This window comes from Dermacentor variabilis, chromosome 2, assembly GCF_050947875.1.
Source record: "Dermacentor variabilis isolate Ectoservices chromosome 2, ASM5094787v1, whole genome shotgun sequence".
Taxonomy (NCBI): domain Eukaryota; kingdom Metazoa; phylum Arthropoda; class Arachnida; order Ixodida; family Ixodidae; genus Dermacentor; species Dermacentor variabilis.
In genome coordinates, this window is record NC_134569.1 from 119,157,360 (window position 1) to 119,181,594 (window position 24,235).

The 24,235-nt window shown below is 52.7% G+C and overlaps 1 protein-coding gene across 5 annotated transcripts in view; it reads right to left on the bottom strand.

Moving 5' to 3' along the window:
* Positions 1-24,235, bottom strand: part of Drak (Death-associated protein kinase related) — a 260,250-nt gene that overhangs the window by 7,708 nt on the left and 228,307 nt on the right. For all 5 annotated transcript variants that reach the window (XM_075681843.1, XM_075681842.1, XM_075681845.1 and 2 more), the window contains exons 3-6: positions 18,687-18,899; positions 15,053-15,191; positions 6,949-7,075; positions 805-853 (exon numbers count right to left, since the gene is read on the bottom strand). In XM_075681843.1, coding sequence (XP_075537958.1) covers positions 805-853; positions 6,949-7,075; positions 15,053-15,191; positions 18,687-18,899 — 528 coding nt within the window. The remainder of the gene's footprint in view (positions 1-804; positions 854-6,948; positions 7,076-15,052; positions 15,192-18,686; positions 18,900-24,235) is intronic.

A 24,235-nucleotide genomic window follows, 5' to 3' on the forward strand; every position in this document is an offset into this window, starting at 1 on the left:
CCACGCACCACTACAAACTGCCATCCTTCAACCCATATTCGGTCAGCTTCCATGTTTCGCTTGAGAGTGTGTGACAATGGACTTTGCAAAGACATGCAAGAGAAGTTGCGAATACAGCGAGAAAAAGTTTCATGTGCCAACCCAAGCTCTCGCTAATGCGGTGATTGCTGTTGTGCAACTTGACTTTATGTTCACTATCTATGAGCACTCTGAAAACTTTTACAAATCATTGTGCCCCAACCAATGCAATGTATCCAGCAAATAATGTACCAGCTATGCTCCTCTGTCTCTATGGATTAGCGCAGAAGGAATATGTCACAAAGACTATTAATAGCACAATGCTGCCTGGAACTGTCACAGGATTACACCTCTCGTCTCTGAAACCCATCCGCACATATTAAGCTCTCTGAGCTTACACACCTAGCAATCACGTAAGAACAGCTTTATGCTGACATTTGTGTCCCCTAGCACGAACTAGCGTGAGTAAATGTAGCTGCCCAACTTAATTTAGGAAACAAAGGCTCAGTGCTGAGGAACACAATTTTTCCGCACTGCTAGTTTCTCCTAAAGTTCCCCAACAAGAATGTTTCCGATGCATACTCCAGTATGACCAATCCAGTAAAATTTTGTTGAGTAACCACACATTACATTCAAGAACTTTCCGAACCTGCCATGCAAGTATATTACATTCATAAGACAAGCAAACACACTGCTTAAGCTCTTTGGATAATACTGTTGATGGTGACCCTCCATGCTAATTTTTGGTAAAAGTTTACGGTAGAAGTTTCAGTGGCGCCGCCTTACCAGATGTCTGTGGCAAGGGAGATGGGCTCATATTGCAGAATCTCTGGAGCTGTAAAGATAAGAACAAGACATCTTAGTGATGTTTTCTCATAAAGAATAGGAGCCGATGCACATCAAATGAAACTAACAATGTGAAATGAAAAGCACGATCGGCCACTATTGTTACTTCAGCTCAGTCATTTGTGAAAGGCCCAACTACCCCCAGAGTATATTTGGCACACTTTGAGTGCATTTCTCTCCACTGATTCATGCCAGCAATCACAATTCCTCCACGACTTGGTACTTTTGTCAAGCTTATTTGCACCATGTTTCAGCAAATTGCATACTTTTTACTCGAAAACAAGGAAGCATCAAAGCTAGGGACACTAAACAGGAATATTGCACTAGTAGGCTGTACTGATCAATCACGCTCCCACAATGTTAAGATGATCATTCTAACCACGAGAGGCCGCTTGATAATTAAGCCAGAAAAGACGCAAGAATGACAGACTGGTGGCATCGTCGCCACGAAGGCACTGCGCCAGTTCGCGATAACGTCACGGATTTTGACAGCGCCTACTTCGCAGTCTAATCGATTGCGTATCGCCACAAAAGGTCGACATTGCATTCTAAAGGAACCAGACTCAACCTCGAACGTTCCCGAGAACTTCTCTCGTGTCAAAACGGCCCCAAGAGATAGCAGTTTGAAATATGTACGCCACACTGACGTAGCGGCTATGAGACGTCGGGGTGATATTCAACGGGAATTTTTACCTTCATTTGGTGCGGTAATTTCGTTTTTTTAATTTAGCCAAGTGAACGAAAATTGAGTTTTCCAGGAATTATTTACGAGTTTAAAATGATCCAGTACAACTTATCTGTTTCCCTTTGCGCTCGGGTAGGCGTTTCCAATGCAAGCAAACAGTAGGATCGTGAAAACTGCGCAACAAAAGCGAAGTGGTGAGGGACGAAGGCGGAATGATTCGGTTGCGTCATAGGCAGCACCGGCGGCGTAACAGCGGCGGCAACAGCAGCGGCAACCGCCGCTCGGAAGCAGCGTTCGCACAAGCGACAGGCAAGGCAGGGAGCGACGGCGCGTCAAGGTCCCGTGTAGGACGCGTCCCCGCGTGCCGAGGCAGTGTCCGTCAGCGCGAAAACAACGGCGCAGAAAAGTGGCAGCGAGCGAAAGCGTGCTGGAGCGCTTTAAAAAGAACGGCGCACGCACTGTGCACACATCGATGGCGAGGCGAGCCCTTGAGACTGCGCAATTACAACGTCCCTCCACAACTCCGATTGCGGCCAAAATCGGCCGTCGCCAGTCTCGAAGCCCACGCGAAGACGTGTGGGTAAGGAGGCGCCGACGGCACGAGAGAAGAGTTGGCGCATGCCTGTTGGACACCGCGCCTGCAGGCAAACATGCATACGTGCTTTGCGTCGAAGAAAAGAAAAAAAAGGGGGGGAGGGGGGAGCGACCACTGCACGGGGTCTATACAGCGCCGACAACCGAAGCAAGTGCTAGACGATGGCGTGGCGGAAGAAAAAAACTGATCCGGCATTCCTCGCTACTGCCGAGCAGACCGCGATTACGAAGTCCCCAACGTCGTGGCGATTTTGTAGACAAACGCGAGTTTCTTGCAGTGTACCATACAAGTTCGTACTCCTACACGTTCACGAGGGCAATGCGGTCCCTTGCACTGCAGCTGCTAGGTGGTTTGGAACCACGCCGGTTAATGCGTTGAAAATCGAAGACACATGAGACGACGAAATAACGTAGGAGCGCAACGGAGGCCGGAACGTGCCGTAAGCGGGAAAGTTCCTCCAGAACAGTCGGGAAAACAAAGTCACTGAAGCAGCTGTCAATGATGTGAACGTCGAGAAGGAGAACGAATTCCTCGATAGACATAACAGACGAAGGCAAGTGACCGTACAGTCTAGGCCTGCAAATTCGCTCGTCAGTGTTCTCAACCGCGCTGCCCGTGGACGCTTAGGGTTCCGCTAGCAAGCTATCGATTCAGCTGCGAACGCGGCCGGGAGAGAGCCAAAGAAAACAGAGTTGTATGTCACTTCTGTCCACGAGCACGCGGCGTCACACGTGTGCTTCTCGATGGATGGGGCTGTCCATCCCGGCAAAAAGCTGGCTTGTCCACAGCGCTGTCTGACTGCATGACATCAAATCACGTGATGTTTCCCTCGGCCGCGTGATAAGCTTGGCAAAAAGCAAAAGGGAAGGAGTTGGGGGCACTCAATAGCAGGGCGGTAACGAAATAGGCCCCCTACGCCCCTGTTTTCCTTCTACGCAGCAGACGAGGCCCAGCGTTTCCTCAAGAACGCGATTGCGTGGTTGGTGCGCCGCACGCCAGCCAGCGGTCCGCGAGGCTTGCTCGCAACATGGACCAGAGTCACCGCCGACGGTTTGACTGCAGAGCCACCCTGCAACACCTCTCGGGGAGGGACGGGGCGCCGAAATTTCTTTGTTAGTTTTGTTTGCTTGCCTGCCTGCTTTGTGCATATTTCATGCGAACGCAAATGCGTTGGATCGGGTCCCCCGCGAAGCGTGGGCAACGGCGGGGGCTCCGTCATACCTAAGCATAAAGCCCCAGGTTATATATATATATATATATATATATATATATATATATATATATATATATATATATATATATATATATGTACGTATGTATGTATGTATGTATGTATGTATGTATGTAGGTGTGTGTGTGTGTGTGAGAGAGAGAGAGAGAGAGAGAGAGAGAGGGAGGGAGGGAGGGAGAAAAAATATGGGGTTTTACGTGCCAGAACCACTTTCTTATAATGAGGCCTGCCGTAGTGGGGCACTCCAAAAATTCGGACCACCTGGGGTTCTTTCAGGTGCACCTAAACCGAAGTACAATAAAGTGAAAAAGACACGCGGAATGTGCAAAATGAGGTCTCAGCTGGTTAATATGGAGGTCTAAACATATGGGACACTATCGGCCAGCCGTACAAAAGAACGCAAGCGTTGCAGTGTGTCGAGCTTTGCGCAGGTGAAGCATCACGGGGACGCTGTCTCAGAACTTTCTATTAAGTACAAAAATTTTTAAAAATAATCGGCTCAAAAACATAACTCCGAGTTGGGAAACACCGAGAGCACACGTCTGCTTGCAGAGTGGAGCGCGTCGCGACCTGAAAGCTCTCCGTGATACAGCGCACCTGGATGCACAGAACACGGACAAAAACAACGCCGCGACTCTACGCTAACCACAGCAATACCAAGTGATCGCGTACAGCCATAGAGTGGCGTACGTACGAGTCCACGTTGTCTTACGCAACAATTATCACTATGCAGCAGTGTCACGTCCCCTCCGGGATTCACGGAGGCGCCCGCGGACCGACGATCTAGCCAAGACTGCGGGAACCATCCAATGGTGAAGGCGACCGACAACCGCAACACTGCAGCTGCCCAGAGGCGCAAGACGAGCCCGCGGCGACGAGGGTCAAGACGACGCGGCATGCGGCGACGCGTCGCACCGGTAAACAACCGCGAGGATTCGTTCAGCGCTCCCGGCCAGCAATAAATAAGCAAGACCGGCGCAACCCGATACACGCTCGGATTAAAATATGCGCGCGAATAACGCCGCAGCAGAAACGGCGACGAGCGCGCGGCGCTGAGAAGAGACTTTCTAAAGACAGGCGCGCGCTCGATACCTCGGTTTGAGTTGAGAGATTTTTAGCGCGGCGCAGAGATGCGAATATCGACGCTGGAGAGGACGCAATGGAATGCACGCTACGTTTAGCAAAATTGCGCATAACTGCAATATGACCGACATTGCTCCACATTGTATGCAGTGACGTAAACCTACAAGCAGCGGTGAAATACTCGCGAAGCTACTTGCGATGAGTGTTCCGCGTGTTCAGGTAACACATCAGAGCAAGTCTACACTATATATGCATGCACTGTTGACGCTGGTGGCTGTATACCTCTGGCGAAACTGAATATCAATTTCAGAGGGAGCCCGTGGCGCCCAAATATCGAGGTCGACTTCCAGGCGGCTTACATGTCCTTTAAACTTGTTTCTTAGCACATAATTTGAAGCCACATTACCGTTATTACTCCCCTCACCTCCCCCCAAGAAAAAAAAAAAAAGAAAAATGAATGAGTGGGGTGCACAATATGTGAAACCTTACAATATGGAAATTATCGATTCTCTCCAATCCCCGTGTTTTTCCCCGTTTACCATGGTCGTTATTTACATTTCCATACAACGGGATCTGTGTGTCTTTAAGAACAAACGGCCAAAAAAGTTTGAAAGGCATCAGGATCGTCCTAAACGGGGCACATACACCATTCAGAACGCTCGACATCGCAAGCGTTAACGGAACTCGCAACCATGCAAAGCATGCAGGCTGCAGAAAACGAACAATGGTGGTCCTCGGAACGAGAATATATCCTGAAACTAGGTGTATGCCTGGCATTTTCAGTGCGCAGATTAAGCTTACTGCGTGTAGAATAGAAAGAAATGCGCTGTAACGTAACGCTCAATTGTGCTAAGGCGTGTGGAAGGCTGTGAGGCCGGCAGGCAAGCACACCACGCAAGCTGAAGCGCTTTGAAGAGCGGCCTTGGCGTACAAGCCAGTACATAAGACGAAGTCCTGCAGAGGAGAGATCCAGTCGAGGGAAACAAATTAAAGAACAATAGAGTTACTTTTTTTTTCCAACTCTAATCCTTGGACGAAGAAAGCGGGTAACCGAGGCAGGGGCCAATTAGCGCGTTGCACAGGAGCGCTCGAGTTTTAAGATGAACGACCTCCATTTTCTGGATTCCTGGCGTCGCGCGCTCTTAACTGTCCAGTTTGGTGAGCACAATAGAAGCCGCCGTATATACCAACCCGAGCAGAAAGCTGCGGCACATGTCGCCTCGTCTCTTCCGAAGGTACAGTCCTCGCTTAGCACTATAATCATCTACCACTTGCAGCTGCTGCGCATGCGCACAGAACAACACGGAGAGATAAAAGTTACTCGGTCTTGAACTGCGGGTACAGCACGTCGTTTTCATGCGCGGACTGTCACAGGTAACATTGTACCACATGGTGACAATTAACGCAACAGCGGACGTACGCGCGGGCACAATGGAAGGAAGAGCGCCGTCTCGCCCTTTTTCAATTCCCTGTGTCTACGCACGTTTCTGCCTCGTTTATTTCCCACCATGCGGCGCTGCATTCACCAGCCCAACTTGCCGTACTCTTGAACTTCCTACCTAACACGGCGAACGCTCTATAGTAAAGCTGCCCTAACTGATTACAGTGTAGGTATTGCACATCTAGACTCACCAGCGAAGAACTAAGGGGGAAACGGAAGGAGACGCGCTCGGAATTTGTTGCACATTCACAGCACGGATTCAACTTTTCCTTGTTTGTTTCTTTCTTTGTTTCCTTTTTCGCAACAGTAATTCTCGAAGCGCTACTATATACACATTTTCATAAAGCTCAGTGGGTGCCACCATGATCGAGCTTATGCCAAGATGTACTGTTGCCAGGCGTTTGCTGGAATTTGTACCGAAATAAGCTGAAGAGAAAGAAGGCGCACAGGATGTCCACGCGCTATATACGTGTCCACGATAAAGATGTGTAAGAGCGACCGAACGAGGACGTAGAAAGAAACAGCGCTGTCTGTGTGTATCTGTTTCTTTCCACGTCCTCGTTCAGCCGCGCTTACACATCTCTATCACGGATTCAAACCAACTAGCCCGCTAACATGCTTTAACCTAAATACATATTCTGCCAGAGTCCTAACACCCAAGAAATAGTGTCAGCAGCACGGCGTGCGCACTCGCGGAACCCAAATTTTGCTAGGGTTATTCTTTGGTGCACGCAGGTCCGACAACAACCGCGAAATTTTACGACCTTCATTCCCAAATGTGCTTTAATGCAGCGAGCCACCTGCCATGCATGCAACGTCGCAACACCACATGCGTGCCCCCCCCCTCCCCCCGTCTCCCCCCTCTCTCTCTCCCTCTCTGCATATTGTTGCATTCGAGACGCGAGGAAAGCGCCACTCGAGGCAGTCCGCTGCCAAGACAAAAGCCGCGGCGGACGAGGACTCTTTATCGCGCGCACGACACACAAAAATCTTTCCTCGTTGCTCGGGTGGGCGGCCGCTACACCACACGCCAGCTGCAGCAGCCTCACCGACGTAATCCGGAGTGCCGACGATCTCGCGGATCTCGGTGCCCTTGCCGATGACTCGGGAGATGCCGAAGTCGCAGAGCAGGATGTCTCCCTGCGGGAACGATGACGTCAGCAGCAGGTTCTGGGGCTGCAAAGAGAGAGAGGGGGGACGGCAAAGGGGGAGAGAAGGGCGTCAGCGTATGCGACGGACGAGCCGAGTCGCTTTCACACGGTCGACTATCAACAAGCAGTCGTCCCAGGGAAAAAAAAAAAAGAAAGAGAGAGAGAGAAGGACAAAACAGAACATAACAAAAACAAGAAACAAGCCAACCAAAATAAAACAAACAAGTAAAGTCTATGGCGTTATATACACTAACTGCTTTCTGTGCGCGGAGCATGCAGACAAATGTACCGCACAAGTGGGTTCGAATTAGGAGTACATCCGGTGACAAGGAACGTATACAGATAGCGTGCGTTACTGAGAAATGACAGTGCCTACTTCCGTACCACTTTGTTGTTCTTCCCAGCATAGGTATTCCCTCACGTATATCACTATAATTTTGCATTCGTAATAAAGATAAATAACTAAGTTTACTTATTTATGAGCGCGGACGCTGCACATTTCAAACTAAAAGCCCAGTTTTATCGTGTCAATTATATGTCGCTTTTGAAAGTTAGAAACGGCGGACTTTGCTCCTGAATAGCAATTCTCAATTCCATTGCATCAAGCATATATTTAACGCCAGATGCCCGAGGGCGATATTTTATCGGCGAAGAACGTTCACACACACCGCACCCAGATTAAGCTATACATTCAAAAGTCACGAAAGAGTGAAACGAATAAAGACAAAAGCGGCGGCGCTTTAGTGCGCCCAGGCGCGAGGAGACGCGGAATTCTCGGGAAACAGCGAAGTTCTTAGCGGTGTACTATACACAGGCACGACACGTTGCCTCGCGGCCCCCACTTTCACGCGACGCTCGGCGGCGCTCGCTTTACGGCCAGTGTCGGATAACCGCGACTACGTCTCGCTGTCACGAGTAGTACACCCTCGCTCGGCCGAGAAACATTGCGAGAAAAGCAGACACCCACAAGAGATGACGCTTTGGAGGAGCCGAGCGAAGGGGACAGCAGTAAATCAAGCTGTACTATACGCGCTCGGGAGGTCCCGACAAGGGAACCGAATTCGAAGCTGCATGCACGGTCCACCGGCAGCTTTACAGCACACACACACACACACACACACACACACACACACACACACACACACACACACACACACACACACACACACACACACACACACACACACACACACACACACACACACACACACACACACACACACACACACACACACACACACACACACACACACACACACACACACACACACACGCGCGCGCGCGCGCGCGCACGCACGCACACGCACGCGCGCACACGCACGCACACACGCACGGGCGGCGTCACGCGGTGCACTTACGCGACAACCGATGGTCGGAGCAGTAAAAGGAAAACAACAAAAAAGAAAGAAAAAGGAAAGGAAAACGCCAATGTCCGCTTCGAGTGCCATCAGTGCAGGCGCCGCTTTGGGACACTTGCATTTCTGCCGGCTCGCTGTGGGTGGGCCGTATACATACAAGGCGCGGGCAAAGGTCCGGCGAGCACGAATGCTATCTGTCGCTCTAACGAAACGCTTGGCGCGAGGGATTAAACGGAGACGTCCCTTCTAAATCAGGCACGTGGAAGCCCTTGGGAGAACTTTCAATATCATACTCCGAACGAATCTTTGTGTGTGTGTGTGTGTGTGTGTGTGCCCTAGAGCATTGCACACTTGATAACGGCGCTTTGTATTGGACGCAGTGCGCCCGACGAAAAACGCAGTGCGCCCGACGAAAAACGCGTAGCGACGTTTCCTTTGACAACGAGTGTTCCTTGCTCAGAATCGTGCTCGTGGGTAAGTAGATATCTCTTTTCGTAATCATTTTCCTTCCTGTTGAGCGGCCGTTTCGACCTTGAGGGCAAAACTGCACTCCGCTGGACACACGTACCTGTCAAAGCACCGGTTAACTACCAAACAAGCATAGTTAAATGTGTCTAGCGGCGTTAGCTCAATTCTGGGGTTTTACGTGCCAGAGCCACGACCTGATTACGAGGCACGCCGTAGTGGGGCGACTCCGGATTAATTTAGACCACATGGTATTCTTTAACGTGCACTCAATGCATGGTACATCTAGTGGTGCCAGTGCTATAGCTCCTCACGAATGAAATAAGCAAAGTGCAAGTTTAAAAAGTACCGAATTAGCGAATCGCGGCAGACGGTAACGACAGGCCGCTTCGAAGCGATATATGAACACGACAGCTACGGCGGCGCAGACCAGGACCTCCACGTGCCCGTTCTCGTTTGCCAGAGCTGAGTAACGGGCTGGCCGACAAATGCAACCCAACGTTCTTATCACGAAACTTGTCCTCTTCTTTTGCGTATCCCCGCCCATGCTCAAGCGATTGGGCCATCGACGTGAATAAATTTCATTATCTCTCATGCAGATTCACGGTAGACGACAAGCGTGACTAACTTCTCCGTGTGCTTAGCTAGACCCGTCCGTTCACTACAACTCTATTCGTGAAAGAAAAGAAAAAAAACAACAAAGAAAAACAGAAAGCAAAGAAAGAAACTTTCTCGTTACGCAGGAAACAAAACGGCAGCGAAGTTGAAGAAATCATCAACGCCGGTCGACGGCGACGACCCCCCTTCCCCTCTTCTGCATTAAAGAGCCCGAAGCAGGCGTCGTCGCGCTCCCCGTTCCTCGCACGCGCTCCCGTTACCCGAGCACGCGCGCACACCAGCGAGTGAGCAGAAGGCGGCCCACACGGAACGGCGCGTAATTTCTATCGGTTCCTAGGCGATATACGCACGCGCTGCATGAACTGGCGGGGGCGGCACAGTATAATATAGCGGGCACACTGCGAGCGACTACCACGGCACCGGCGTCGTCTTTGGAGATGCACCGCAGTAAAGTCGGCCATCCGCCGGGTGCACACAAACACACACATACACACACCGCGCGCTCTCGCCCACATTTGGCGAAAGCGCTAAGCGCGCGCTTGGCCTACAGCGACAAAAGGAAAGGGTTCTTTTTTTTTTTGTGCATGCTTGTTTGCTTCGCGCAGCAACCGTTGCATTAAACGGGGGCAGGAGACCCGCCGGTTGGGCGGGCAAGTGAAATTAACCGCCTCGTTTGTATTCCCAGGCGCAGACGGCATGCGCGGAGGGGCGGACTGCGACGCCATGCCGTGGCGCGGTCTGGCAGATCCGAGGCTGCAGGAGCAGCAGCAGCAGCGGCGGGACGAGAAGCAGTGCCAGCGCGTCCGCCGAGCGGAGATCGGCAATTACGAACGGCGCAGATGCGACACGACAGCGCGTACAGGAGCGCGCGGCCGCCAACACGCGCACACACACACACCACGAAATCGGTGGCGCCGGCCGGCCTGGCGGCGCAGGGTTCCCCTCGCCAAGAAGGGGGCCTCACGACGGCGTCTCTTCGCCGCCGCCGACGGCGCCAAGGCGCTCGCGTTTTTTTTCAAAATCACGCCCATAAATCAAAACGAGCGCGTGCTGCAACCCAAGTCGCGTCCCGGCTCTCACGCTCCCTTCCCGTGTGCGCTCGCGCCGTGCGCTACAGGCCGCGGGGGCAGAATGATGGTGTATACGTTTTCCGACAGAGTCTGCGTGTGCCACTTGGCCGGTTACACGCGCGCGGCAGCGCTGCAGGTTTCACTCGGTCAGTAGTTTACGAGCATTCATCGGTTATGCACGCCCTGCCGGCATCGAGAGCAGTGAATCCGTGCGTGCCGGCCGGCCCATTAACGCTGCCTTCCAGTGAAAAATCGGGCTAAGGCTGCAGACTGTGTAGGGCAAGGCCGTCTTGACGTAATCGACCTGTAGCTATATATAGGCGTATGGGCTGCACATATGCAAAGTGCCTGGTACGACGAAACCATACGCAACCACACGGGTGAAAACAGTGAGTGCAGAATTGCGCGACACCGTGCTGCGCACGTAATGTGTGAAATCTGCGCGCGTATGTTTTCGGAATGCGGAAACTACAAATACCTTGCGTCGTAAAGCATGCGGCCTGTACACACTCAATCGCAAAATGCAACCGAGTTGCAGACTGCATCCCTAGGTTTTCGGGTTCGGTGTTGCCCGAAAGCTTTCTGGGGCACATGTATGCGCACGCGAACGTGCGCGCTCGTGCGAGCGCTGAACCAAGGCCTCTGTCTGCGTTTACGCGTCAGCTTATGTACGTCGCTGCTCCATCGAACTCCCAAGATAACGACGCAGCCCCGCAAAGTGCAGCAGACGGCTGGCCGCAGTGAGCAGCAGCCCCAGCGCTCCGGGCCGTAATGGCCTCCCATACAGGTGTCAAGCACCTCGGATCCAGCCTTTTGTCACATAACACGCGCGCGCGCGCTCAAAGGGAGGCGCCGTTCACAGGGGCGGGCGACACAGCGCGGCACTCCGAACAGAGTGCCGCCGTAGCAGCAGCTCTCCGCGGGCAGCGGCGGCAGAAGAGAGCGACGGCGCGTCCTAACGCCACCGAACGGTGTCACGAAAACTGGGGCGACCCGGCAAAGGCTTCGCCAGCGCAGTCACGTCGCTGGCGCCGCGCCGGAGGAGACCATGTGCGCCACGAGGACCTGCTGGTCGCTGCAGCAGCAGCAGCTGCACCAGCGGCAGCAGCAGCCTGCCGCGTGAGCGTGACCCCGCGCGTGTGGTGCGGCGCTGGCAGCGGGCGCAATGGTGGGGGGAGGGGGAGGAGGAGAGAATCGCGCGCGTAATCGGGCACCGCGGCTAGCCATCAACAATGCCCGCTTGCTACTTAGTGCGAGGCCGCCTCCCAGACCGAACCTATATACTTTCTCCGCAACACACGTTCGCCGCGCTTTCGCCTACAAGAGAGGGCGCGCAAACACCGCGCTTTGAGCGCGGAAACAGAAAAAAAAAAAGAAGTGTGGAAGATTGCAGGACAAAGGCACCCATCCTATAAGGATCTCAAATTAAGTCTACACCTTCCGCCAAGCAAGCCCGATGGCCTATATCTCGTCCTTCCATCTCTACAGTCCTTCGCGCCTCCGCGACTACGTTCCACTTCGGACTGCGAGTCTCACAAATGAGGTTTACTGCCTCTTTCCCGTTGTACCCAATCCCGCATGAATCCATTACTGCGATGTTCAGTATTCCAGAAAATTCCCAGTACTATTCTAGTAGGCCACCGGTGATGTGCGTTCTGAGCATTTCGCGAGATCAGTTTCGTCCAAGATTAGCGAGAAATTGAGCCAGCCGGTGTCCACTCATGTTGTGATGCGCTTAATGCTATACCACCTGAACGCGACATACTCGACATTCATTCGCTCACATCTATACATTTCCCCAGCCCAAGCGCATTTCTTCCTCTTAACTGTTGCTAGAATACAATCAATTAACGTTCGCTTTCTGCGAAATGTTCCGCAAATTCGACTAGCTCTGAATTCGGCGCTCGATAAAACACGTGTTAGAATTTGAGTATTCACCACGGGCGACAACGCATTGCCACTTCTACATACTTTTAACCTGACAACATGAGAACGTAACTCACAGAATTAAATCCGCACGAGAAAAGCCTCTTGATTGCTGAAGCGTACACAAAATCTCGATCTTTCCAATTTCAGACTGCCTATATAGCTCATCCTTCCAGATTGCGTTATCCCTGCAGATTGTGTCTTTTCGGATTGTGACAGCACAACGCGGAAGTCACGACCGAGCTCATCCCTAAATTCTTCGCAGGTCTTTTTTTTTTTCATTTGATTACTGTCCATGCCCTATCCAACGAAAGAGGCGGAAAACAATACTTGCTACCAGCGCAGCAGTCGACCAGAGCGCGCTTCCGCGTATCGCCGTAACTGCAAGTAACGACAGCTATGCGCTCCAAACCCGTCCGCGGAGGCCTGTCCTTCTCTGAATGCAAAAGAAGCGTGGCCGTGACCTGACCCAACCGAACCTAACCTGTCGAGACAACAGGATGTACATCTCGGAGCACGATCGTCGGTGCATTCCAGTGCCCGCAGAAATGCCGCCGCATCTCTATACGCCGAGGTCGGATGCCCTGCAACAACCCAGTGCAGATCTGTTGTGATGGAGTGTATAGACGTGCGCCCAGTGCATAACTAATGATGAAATGCACGTAACTACGCTGCGCGGTGCGGCAGTCTGTCGGATCTGCAGGCCCAAGAGCGATTTCAAACCGCGAGCAATTTCTCACGTGGCACCACCGCACCGCATAATTGCTTCAGTAAGACTCGTTGCATAACTTATTGCTGATACACGACGACCGTCTCGCCAGTCTTCGGTCATTTCCGAGTCTGCCTCTCTGACACTTTCTTTGCCACGCGTACTATGAAACGGCGACGCCCTCCTTGGAAAGCGAGCTGCAGAGTCATTTTTCTAGAGCAGCGTTCTATTCTTCCGTGTTTATTCGCGGCGTGTCGTTGCGTGCGCGGTTACGTGACACTCGAGTACGGTGCGAAACGGCGTGCCGGTGGTGGAGCCTGTCGTGTGTACGATGTACGCTTTCTTACTTAAGCTATCTTTGCAAGCAGCCAAGTGAAGTTGAATTTGGACGGCAACCACGCAGGCGGCTGCACTTGATCCCTGAATGTGTTCATATGTTTATCTGTTTATTCGCTAGTGAATGATCGCTGAAAGTTGAGTAACGAGTTGGCGTCTTCTACGGTTTTTTATCCGGGGTTCCCCGGACATACCGTATGCAAGTTGCCGACTGACTTGTGGTCAGAAATTTTATAAAAACAGATTTGACGAGACGACCTCACAAAACGGTAAGGGAGGGCGAGCATTAATACTGCGAAAATTAATAATAAGCACTGCAAAAAAAAAAAAAACAGAAAACTGTCTCGCCATCCCGGCCCTGCGAAAGTGGATGTCCAGCGAAGTTGTTGAAAACTAACACTACGTGGCGCAACGCTCTATTGCTTTAGAGTAATGGTATAGCAATTGTAATTTTGCCCGCCCGCCGCCGCCCATAACGGTGCTGCAACAACATTCAAATACGTTGCTAGGCTAATTCTTTCACATACTAAATGCTTAGGGACCTCACTTCCCAAGTTGCAAGCTGCCGCCGGCGCGCCAGCTTGCTCAACAGTAATCTTTACCAGGAAATGTACGCGGGGAGCGCTACGTGCTTCGCATGCATGGTTATCATGTGCGCTTTATCAATTAAGTAGTTCAGATGATTGTTTCATGCTTGTTCTTTATTGAAACGTGCGCTGTTCTGTACGTTGTATGCGTGATTCCAAAGAATGCATGCACTGTACGCTTCACTTTGCTCACTGCTTGAAGCCTCGATCTGCCTTACGGGCGTACGAGCCACTGCTCCTGGCCCATGCACTGCCGCCGGGATCGGCCGACATTTTTGCTGACGGACGCGGACACGAAAAATACCGACCAACTAGAGGCTAACGGCTTCGCTGTAAAACAAAACAAAAATACCAACCGACTATTACGATACTTCCTAATACAAAATTCGAGTACAGCTCTACACGTGTTCTCATTTCGCGATACACTGGCTGGCGCAGACAATCTGTCAAGTGCGGCACGTTTCAAACGGAGCGAAGTGTGGTGCGACTGTCTCGCTAATCGGGAGATCGTGAGAGGCAGCGCGTGGGTGACGCGTGGGCGCGATTCACAGCAGCCGCCGCAGACAGACCTCCGCTCAAGCAGCGCTTTGTTTCCACACAGACGACGCGCGCTATACTCTGCCACCATCTCGTACCCGCTGTAGCCGCAAAGCCCGTCTTGCTCGGCACTATGCTTTCTTTTTCACGCTTTCGCCATACCCTTCTCCGTTTTCCGCCTCATGGTTCCGCTGCATCTTCCTCCTCGCGCTCTCTTCGCTATCACCATCTTTCATCTGCCGCTGCGCTCCGCGTTCGCTTTCACCCTTCACAGTGCTCGTTCGCTCGGTTACGAGGGACGACGCCGACACTTGCTTTAGAGCTGTGCTCTAAAGGGATAAGGGATACACGAGACCAGAAGCACGCAGCCTTCGACGTCCGGACTTTACCCCTCACCTTGATGTCGAGATGGGCGATGTTCCGTTCGTGTAGAAACTGGACCGCTTCGAGGATCTGGCGCATGAGCCGTACAACGTCCTTCTCTGGGAGACACTCCTCGCTGTCCAGCACGTGCTGAAGCTCACCGCCGGCAGCCCTGCGTAGGTGCGCCACAGTTAACTCGTGCACGAGAGGTGTGTGTTTTGGGAAGGGGGAAGGGTGTTCGAGGATCCTGCTGTGTCTGATATTTAAAAAAAAATGCAAGTTAACATCACTGTGTGATTGCGATGACGTCTTAACTGAGTGCATCAACGAAAGTAAAAAAGCATACGAAGAGATGCCCGTATACGAGACGAAGCTGCACGTATTCGAGCTTTGCCCAGCAGCCAAATGGAAACTGAAAGCCATTGCATTCTGACGTGCGCTACGAACAAAGCGGCGCGCAACATAATGCCACAAACAACGGCAGCGCTTAGTCGCACGCGATTACCTGCAAGTTAAGAGAAGAAAGAAGCAAAGAAAGGGAAAAGAAATTCGAAGTGCCCGCGCACACTGAGCTCTTTGTAACTCGGCGTTACGTGTACGTGGGAACAATCGCCGCACAAAGGGACGTTTGTTCCCGGCCATATCGTAATACGCCCACGTTTCTGCCATCAAAACGCGCAGATTTCATTCAGTTCTGGCGCCCAGTACCATGCATGCAGAGCTCGCTGCATGCGATAGGTATCACCACCACCGCCGCCGATCTCGCCGCGTTTTTGTGCACGTGTCGTTGCTTTTTCGCCGCACACTTTCTTTGTTGTAGTTGCCGGCTCGGACCGTTACACAGTGCGGAACAGTAACATTCAGAAGGGTTTTTCCTCCCACCACCCCGAGAGAGAGAGAGAGAGAGAGAGAGAGAGAGAGAGAGAGACAGGGTGCATTCGTTCAAGGTGCGCGCGCACGCACGTCAAGCGAGGAGGAATCGGAACAAAAGCTCCATGAGCGGGCCCGAATTGCCCTCTCGAGTTAGAGAAAGCGAACAGCTTTGGTGGTAGTGATGTGTGCGTGCGTGTGCGTCTGAGGGGGGAGGGGGGGGGAGAGACGCGAACGCCTGGACTCCGAGAAAACGCGCACACGCGCAAGTGCTTTCGACGCAACGTGACGGCGGCTCGCGCGCCGTTCAAAAGGCTCCCAGAGCCCCCGACATGTGGGTTAATCGTCTCCACCTCGCGTCTTTTCGCGTCTAGCCAAAACGCAGCCAGAACCACAGAAGGGCGGCGCTATACGTGACGAAACACGGGTCGGTCTCTATGCAGTCGCGTGTGCATATGGAGCGCTGCACTCTTTATCTAAGCAACGGAATTTTGGCGTGAGTCCGTTTATTACAGAAGGGGGCGGCGGAATGAAAGCAAGAGGCGGTAAGAACGGGATTGCAACTTACAGTCACTACCGATTCAAAGGAAGTTTACTGTGCTCGAAGCACTCTCGGACGTATGCGCGAGGCGAGAAAGAGCAGGGCGGTAATGTGAGCGACGTGTTGTGCGATGACGTGATGGGAAGTTCCAGGCTCTAGCTGTCAAAAGACGTAAAATAAAGAAACGATCTCCGTGAGGTCAACATCAATGACAAAGATAAACGACTGCGTTTTCCTTCTCTCGAAAGTGCGCATATTAAATGCTTCTTTCGATTCGTTCATTTCTCTAGACAGAGCTTTCTCGAGATGACCTCCAGATGCATCCTGTTTTCTGCAACGCTATACGGCTAAACCCCTGCAGCCTGAATTTGTCGCCGAGCCAGTGACGCGCACGTTACGGCCGTCAAGCGTCCAACGGTTAAAGTAGCCAGCTGGCACGCCGCAGTTTCCTTTCCGTTGACCGTGAGCTCGCCGTCCTCTGACGTCAGTAAACAGCTACTAGTATAATTATACCGACAGACTTTCTCGAAAGGAGAAACGGCGCAGTCACTAACGCGGACGATTGTTACCCTCCTGTATATACATTTGGACGGTATACACGCTCGAAGCCGTCGCACAGTTAGCTTTTCTCGATTGCGCCAGGGGGTAAAAACCAGCCGATTGTTTCACTGATGACGTTGAGCACGGCGGAGGCAACGACGTGTCTCGTCGCTTGTAGCAGAAGTAACAACGACAACCTTGTATTGCGGACGCGCGCATACCTTATGACAGAATGCAAAGCGCACGTACACAGGCTAGTATAAGGTTTAACCTCCGCGCGAGCGAGCGGAGTCTATAACATATGCGCAGCTGTGAAGACGTAAACGAAGGCCTCCAGCGAAACTTCCTGCGGAAATCAATGCTATGCGAAAAAAAAAAAGAAAGAAAGACAGGAAGAAACGAGGGACGGAAGGTCGATCGTCACAGTCAGGGCGATAGCAGGACGCGTGTGCTTCGTCCGGCGGACGGCGACACATACTCCTCCCGCGTCGAATGGAACGGGCGGCCGCGGTTGCTCCGTCACTTATGCAAAAAAAAACGCTCCGATCCCGACGCCTGTCTCCTCGCGCACTCGTTTGTTGCGCCTCGTCGAATCCGGCCAAAAGCAAGAACGTGCAACAGAACAGGGAGACGAAGAGACAGAATAAGGCACAACGCGGGAGCCCTGAGCGTTCGCGCAGACACGAATCTGCTTCCGCTCGAAACAGTTTTTTATTTTTATTTTTTGTTGCTTCTCCTAGCGCAAGCACGCACTGACAAGTAGCAGCAACCATGCATACATGGTATACGCGCGCTCCAGCAAAGGTTGTGAGCGCAGGTTCTGGAGAAGGTGCGCGTTCGCTCGAGGATGTCAGCCGAGGTTAATCGCCCGGACGTACGGGGCGGACATGCAGGAGGCGGCGGCAAGGACGACCCGAGGCGCACCTTCGCACGGGCGCTCACTCGTCTGTCTTTCGTGCGCTCGAGCATACACGGGCACGTACTCTCCGCAGGAAAAGAGCACGGTTCACAAAGACGAAAGCTGTAACGGACAGGCGAGGGCATAGAGCACAACGGGCCGGGTATGACGGGTCCAGTTCAACGTTTCCGCGGTCATGCGCCGGCTTCCGTGCGTCGGCGAGCGGACATGCGGACGGGCGCAACGCGATCACAGAACCGCACGAAGGAAGTCGACAGGCCGCTACTAGTAAGGGACGAAGTACGACGATCGTACGTACCTCTGAGCAGGAAAAAAAAGACAGCACAACTTCGCTTTCTTCTAGAAGAGGGGATATTTGTATAGATAGAAGTGTGTGGCCCGTAGACACGTGTGAAACTACTTCAAGTGGAACGCAAGCAAATTACTTTTTCTTAGTAGTAGTAGTAGTAGTAGTAGTAGTAGTAGTAGTAGTAGTAGTAGTAGTGATTATAGAAGAATGCCTAAATTTGTCCGACATAAACCGCTAAACAGCATTATATACGTTTGACTGAGTCAATTGAGTCACAGGAGGGAGCGGGTGGGAGGAGTGGTTAACGTTGAACAGCTGTAAAAGGCAAACACGGCAGGACCGACAGGTCGTTGTCTGGTAGCTCAGGTATGCACTCTATACAGACGCTCTTGCCACCTGATACAAGCAGAGGTCAGCACATATAGAAAAGTTGGCAAATGTATATATATATACACACATTGTACTAAATGTCAGGAAGCATTTCTTAAGAGTGAAGGGGGAGACTCACAGCTCGAGGATGAGGATGAGCTCGGAGGGCGTCTCGAAGACCTCCCTGACGTCGACAACGCGCGAGCAGGGCTCGGCCATCTTGAGCACGAGCGCCTCGTGGACGATCTCGTGGCGCACGTCCGAGGCACGCCGGCGCTTGCGGATGTACTTGGCCGCGAAGTCCCGGCCGGACTCGCGGTGAACGCAGCGACGCACCGTCGCGAACTTGCCCCTGCAAGGAGTGAGGACGACACAAAGCGTGAGACACATTGCTTACACGTGAATTCCACACTTTCCGCGTGTTGTTTGTGTTCACGCGTGCAAGGTGCTTTATAGATGCAGGCATATCTCGCGAGGAAATAACTGATCCCGACATATCCTACAGTGTTGAAGCTCGGATTTATTAGTATCAGACCTGTCTAAGGGTTCGAGCGACAGAGAGGATGACACGTATACTGACAGAGTATAGACAAAGTAGTTGCGCACGTTCCAAATGTTGCTCAAACGCTGATGCAAGTTTTGTGGCTCATACGACACTGTGTTCAACACGAGAACGTGCGGAGCATCTCCTACTCATTTCGTTGATTTAACGAGTAAACTGTTCGAACGCTATGTCCACTTTACACATCCATTTCATTTTGTGTTCACGAATGGATGAACATGGATGTTCATCCATGCCCGTGAAGAACATGGATGTTCTTCATTGAATCTCCCTACGTTATGCAGTTCTATTTTCCTTTGAGGATTTAGTTTCAGCTCAAGTTTCACAAATGTGCCCCGAAAACTGCTCCTCCAATACTTGCGCGGTCGTTACGAAAAAAAAACCACTTCAGCGCATGCCGCAATGAAAGACAAGGATCAAGGCCCAGATTATTACGAGGTCATTCCATGTCGGCAAATCTCGTACAATTTTGCGTAAGCAAATTAAAGTTGCACTTAGCGCACAAGAAGTGGGTCGGAGATTGCTTGGCGCGCTCGCGAACCACATGGCGCGTTCCAGGTGTGCCGGGCTTATCTCGCGCTAGCGTAAACTATACGAGAGACTACTGGCTAAAGCGTCGCGTTGCGCCAGTACACGGACTGCAATCGACTCGGCGATTAACCGAAACGAAAGATAATGACTCCCCCCGTGCTTTCCTCGGGCGTCTCAGTGGGCGCACTTCTTTACCGCGACCGACCACACGCACTTAACCACGCGCTAGCTCGAAGCTATATACGCTAACTGGAAATGAAGAAGACGAGAGAAAAGGCAAAACAAAACGCAGTTCGCCGTTGCGCGCAGCCTTGCGAACGGCGCTGTGAATGCATCCGGTGGCGCGGCTTCCACGGGACAACGCGTGCCTGAGATTCCGGCGCGGGGCGTTGCGTCGCTCTGAGGCGAGGACAGCGATTGTCGCGATACTCCGCATGCCGAGTCGAACGCGTCGCGGGTGAACGCAGCGCACAAACAAAAAGAAAATAAGACAGGGGGGGAAAAAAGTGCGGGCCATTGCACGCATCAACGTTCCTTCAGTGATATCCCGCCAAAGCAATCATACGGGAGCGACTAGGGAAATAGCGGTGCGACGACGTGTAGAAGGCTCAGTCATCAAAAAAAAAGAAAAAAAGAAGAAGAAGAAACACGCAACGCCTTCTGTATCTTTTTTTTTCTTTTCTTACATATGAGGAAGTTAACACTGCAGCATCAAACCGCTGTGCAAAGTTCCTTGTGCAGGAGTAACGTGTGCGTATAGCAAAAAGACGAAGCTAAAAGTATAGGCATATACACTGCGAGGAATTTTGCAGCGCCGACGGCCTGCTAGATGAGATCCGTTTCGTCGCCACAGTCGCTCAATGAGATGTTGCACAGAAGCGAGGTCACACTGTCCATTTCCGAGCGCAACGCGGCTGCGCAATCGGCCGTGTCCGCCCATATTCCTCCTCTCGGAGACAGCAGGCGAACTATGGACAACTCTTGCATTTCCGTCGCCACGATCGTATGGAATTCTTCGAGGCCCGCAGGAAAGAAAGAAAAAAAAAGGAATAATAATCAGCTATAGCGGCGAAGCCGGGACACAAGCTATACCGACAGGAGCCTTCGCCGTTACGCACGACCTGTAGCAATCGAGCGCGCGGAGAAGGAATGGCAAGGGCGCGATAACGTTAGGCCGGCCTCGCGGAGGTAAGACGCGCAAGTCAGCTACACGTCGGCAACGAGGCGCCGCCGCCACCCCGTTAGAACATGGCTCGACGAACATGTGCGCGCATTCGATCCCCGTCTGCTGATCGATCGAGGGGCACACAAAAGCGAACGGTTGCGTCACCAGCCAAGCCAGAAACAAGAGACGGCGGGCGTCCATCATTACGGCGATCAGGAAACGGCAGGCACGATCAGCCTGCAGAGCGCGAGGTTCTCTCTCTACGGCGAGGGAGACAAGGCCCGCGCGCGCCGGTCTAGATGCGACCGTCACAGTGGGCCTTCCAGTAGCAGCAGCGGTATAGGTGGGCGGGGGATGCACCGCGATGAGACCCGTCACAGGTGACCGCGGCAGGTGCACACTGCCGGCGCAAATTAAACGAGGACGAGTGCGCGCGCGACAACGCGGCGCTTGCTTGCGCGAGGAGGCCGCGCGCGTCCCGCCGCGACCTGACATTTCCGGACTTGCCACTGTGGGAGGCGCGACGGGGTACGACGACGACGACGAGGAGGGTCGACCGAGGACGGAAGGAAAAAGTGGCGTCAATCACGCGTAACCGCCTCCCTCTCGAGCGCCCTTTTGTTTTCGCGCGTGCTGCGCGCAGCCTTGCCTGAAGCGTGTGTCTGCTCCTCAGTGTGCGCCCCCTCCCCTCGCCTCTTGCTTCCTAGAGCCACCCTCCCGCGGCTATGCCGGGGAGGAAACCGCAGATATATGCGCTCCGAATTCCTGTACGTCTCGTCGGTATGCCTCACTTCCTGCGACGTACATGGATGATGCTGCAGCTTTCCCAAGCTGCTGACGCAGCGCCGACTCAACGAAATATAACCTATACACATATTGAGCCAAGCTCGAAACGCGTGTTCTTGTTCCGAGAGGAGAGCTTGCCGCAATCGCGGGCGACAACCGCGAGCATCCCAAGTGAACAGGACCGACGAGGCAGCGCTCGCCACCGTTTGGCGCAACACGAAGCATGCACGACAGGAGCAAAAGGTTTCACACGCGAGCGAATGCGATCGAACGACGGGGTCGACAGGGTATTGTGCTGCGAAAGTGTGCCCGCCACGAACCTTCGACAACCGACAGCGCGGACGGACGGACACGCAGGCTTCGTGCTACGAACCGTCGCGGCGCGAAACGCGACGACGACACGCAACCAGCGGCGGCGTGTGTGTCTGCTCGCCGTGACGCAAGGCAGCCCAAGGCGCAACAGCGCAACCCTCCGAGCGCGTCTAACGCAGCCATGACACACGGGAGCTCGCGCTGCTGTCAGTGCTGCCGCTGCGGCACGTTTCACGCCGATCGTCTTTCGTGCGAAACGGCGGCGTCAAGCGAACCTGCTGCAAGCAATGGCAAGAGCACGCGGCGGCAACAGCGATGCGAAACGCCAAACGTGCACCGTCATGCAACTCCTCGGGCCGCATGTCCACGCAATATATATCATAATGCTTATACGCCCGCTTTGGAAGTGCGGCCTGCACTGAAGCTAGCCGCCTTCAGGCTGCCCGCAAGTAGTACGCAAGGTGTATTCGCACTGGTGGTCGAGGCAAGACAACCACGTTCAATAAGTTGCCTCGACGCGGACCACTCCTATCTCAACGCAACATGAGTGAAACGGCACTAATCCGAGTAACAGGCGTTTAAAGGCGCTTGCAGATATATGCCACGCATGACTGACGCCGCTACAGCAGCGTATAGCTGAAGTCACAGGAAATATTCGAAAAGCTTATTCAAATTCCACATAGAAATTTCCCTTTCTGAACAACAGCTTAGTTGTGCGCGCACTCTCTGAGGAGAGCATGCTCCCCTCTACAACATTCTCGAAGCAGCTAGCTCACGTGGGTTTCAGTTTCTCCAACTATTTATATCTGAGCTCTTATGGAGACCGCAGCAGACCCCCTCTGAATAATTTTGATCTCCTATAGTTCTTTGTTCGTTCAAACCTAAACAAATGAGCACTTTTGCATTCTGCCTCACCGGAATGTCGGCACTGTGCCCAGGTGCCGAGCCCGCGACTTCTAGCTCAGCAACGGAGCGGCATAACCGCCAAGTGGAGGGTTCAAAAAGCCAGAATAACGCACGGTAAGGTCTTCACGTATAAGCAGCAGAGCCAGTTCACTTCCGGGACTGCTTGTATACCGCACGGTTCATGAAAATATACTGCTCCCGCGGCGGACGCGTAAAGCGCATGCGCTTTTTCTTAACGTCGGAATGCAAAGGAGCCTCTCGTGTCCGAATGCAGTGTATGTAAAATTCTCATCGTATTAACATATAGGGCACCGCGCAAAGGACAAGCTCACCCCGTAGCTAGCCGAGCACTTGAAAGCTCATGCAGATTCAAAGAACGTGACGGGCATTCGGACGGCAAGTCGCGGCGTGCCGACCTCTGCGAGAATGTGTCCCATGATGCTGCTGCTCTCCGCGCCTTCATTTGTGCTTGAGAAAGCACAGCACGCGCGTCAGGGTCGGCTTGATTCGGGGAAGCTGCAGCAGCGTTTTCCGCGCGCCCCCCCCCCCCTCCCCGCCCTCTGTTAGCGACATTCCTGCACGCATGCGTTTTTGTTTGTCGGTATATACGGACGGCACGACAGGAAAGTTTATGCGCCGTTACCAGAGACTGCGCTCCTTAACGCGCGATCTCCCCTTCACTGAATTTATACACGCTTCACGTGGTCCGAGGCGGCGCTGAACCGGAACAAAGGGATGCAGAAAGCAACGAAAGTGAGCGGGAAATGAAACAAATTGGAAAAGAAGAAGCCGACTGCACTCACCCGACAATAATACTGCTGCAGTGCATACGTCGCAAATCTCGGCTCGCGGCTTGCCATATATACTCACGCTATTTTCCTAAAGCCACTTGGAGTTTGCACAGAGCCGAAAGAAAAACCAGAAAGGGAATCGGTTACGACACTTCGGCAAACGCTATATCCTCGTCTGCGTTCCTATAGCTGTTCCAATACCGTTTTTCGTTCGTTCGCAAAACAACGGCTATAATCACCAGGACTGCTGCGTAAGCCCTTCAGTGGTGAAGGCTGCTTGCGTCACTGCGTGGTGTCAACGATGACAGCAATATGAAGGTGGGTGGGGGCAGGAGGTGAAGCTCTTGGAAGTTTCTGCATGAACAGATGTCTCGCCACATCTAGCAAATGAACTTCTCATTTTGCTGACGAGCGACGAGGCCGCGCAACAGGTTGCGTCACCACGAAGGTTCCAGGAAGCTCGTAACAGCGTCGAGCAAGAGTACTTTCTATGGGTATGCCTGTTGCGGAACAGCGCAACTGCAAGGTGATGCAAGACAGCTATTGGAGTAAGGTACAACAGGTAGCACCAGCATGGCATAAGTGTACCCCGCACGCGCACAATTGAAGGATTGTCGCTGCGCAATGATGTCCGA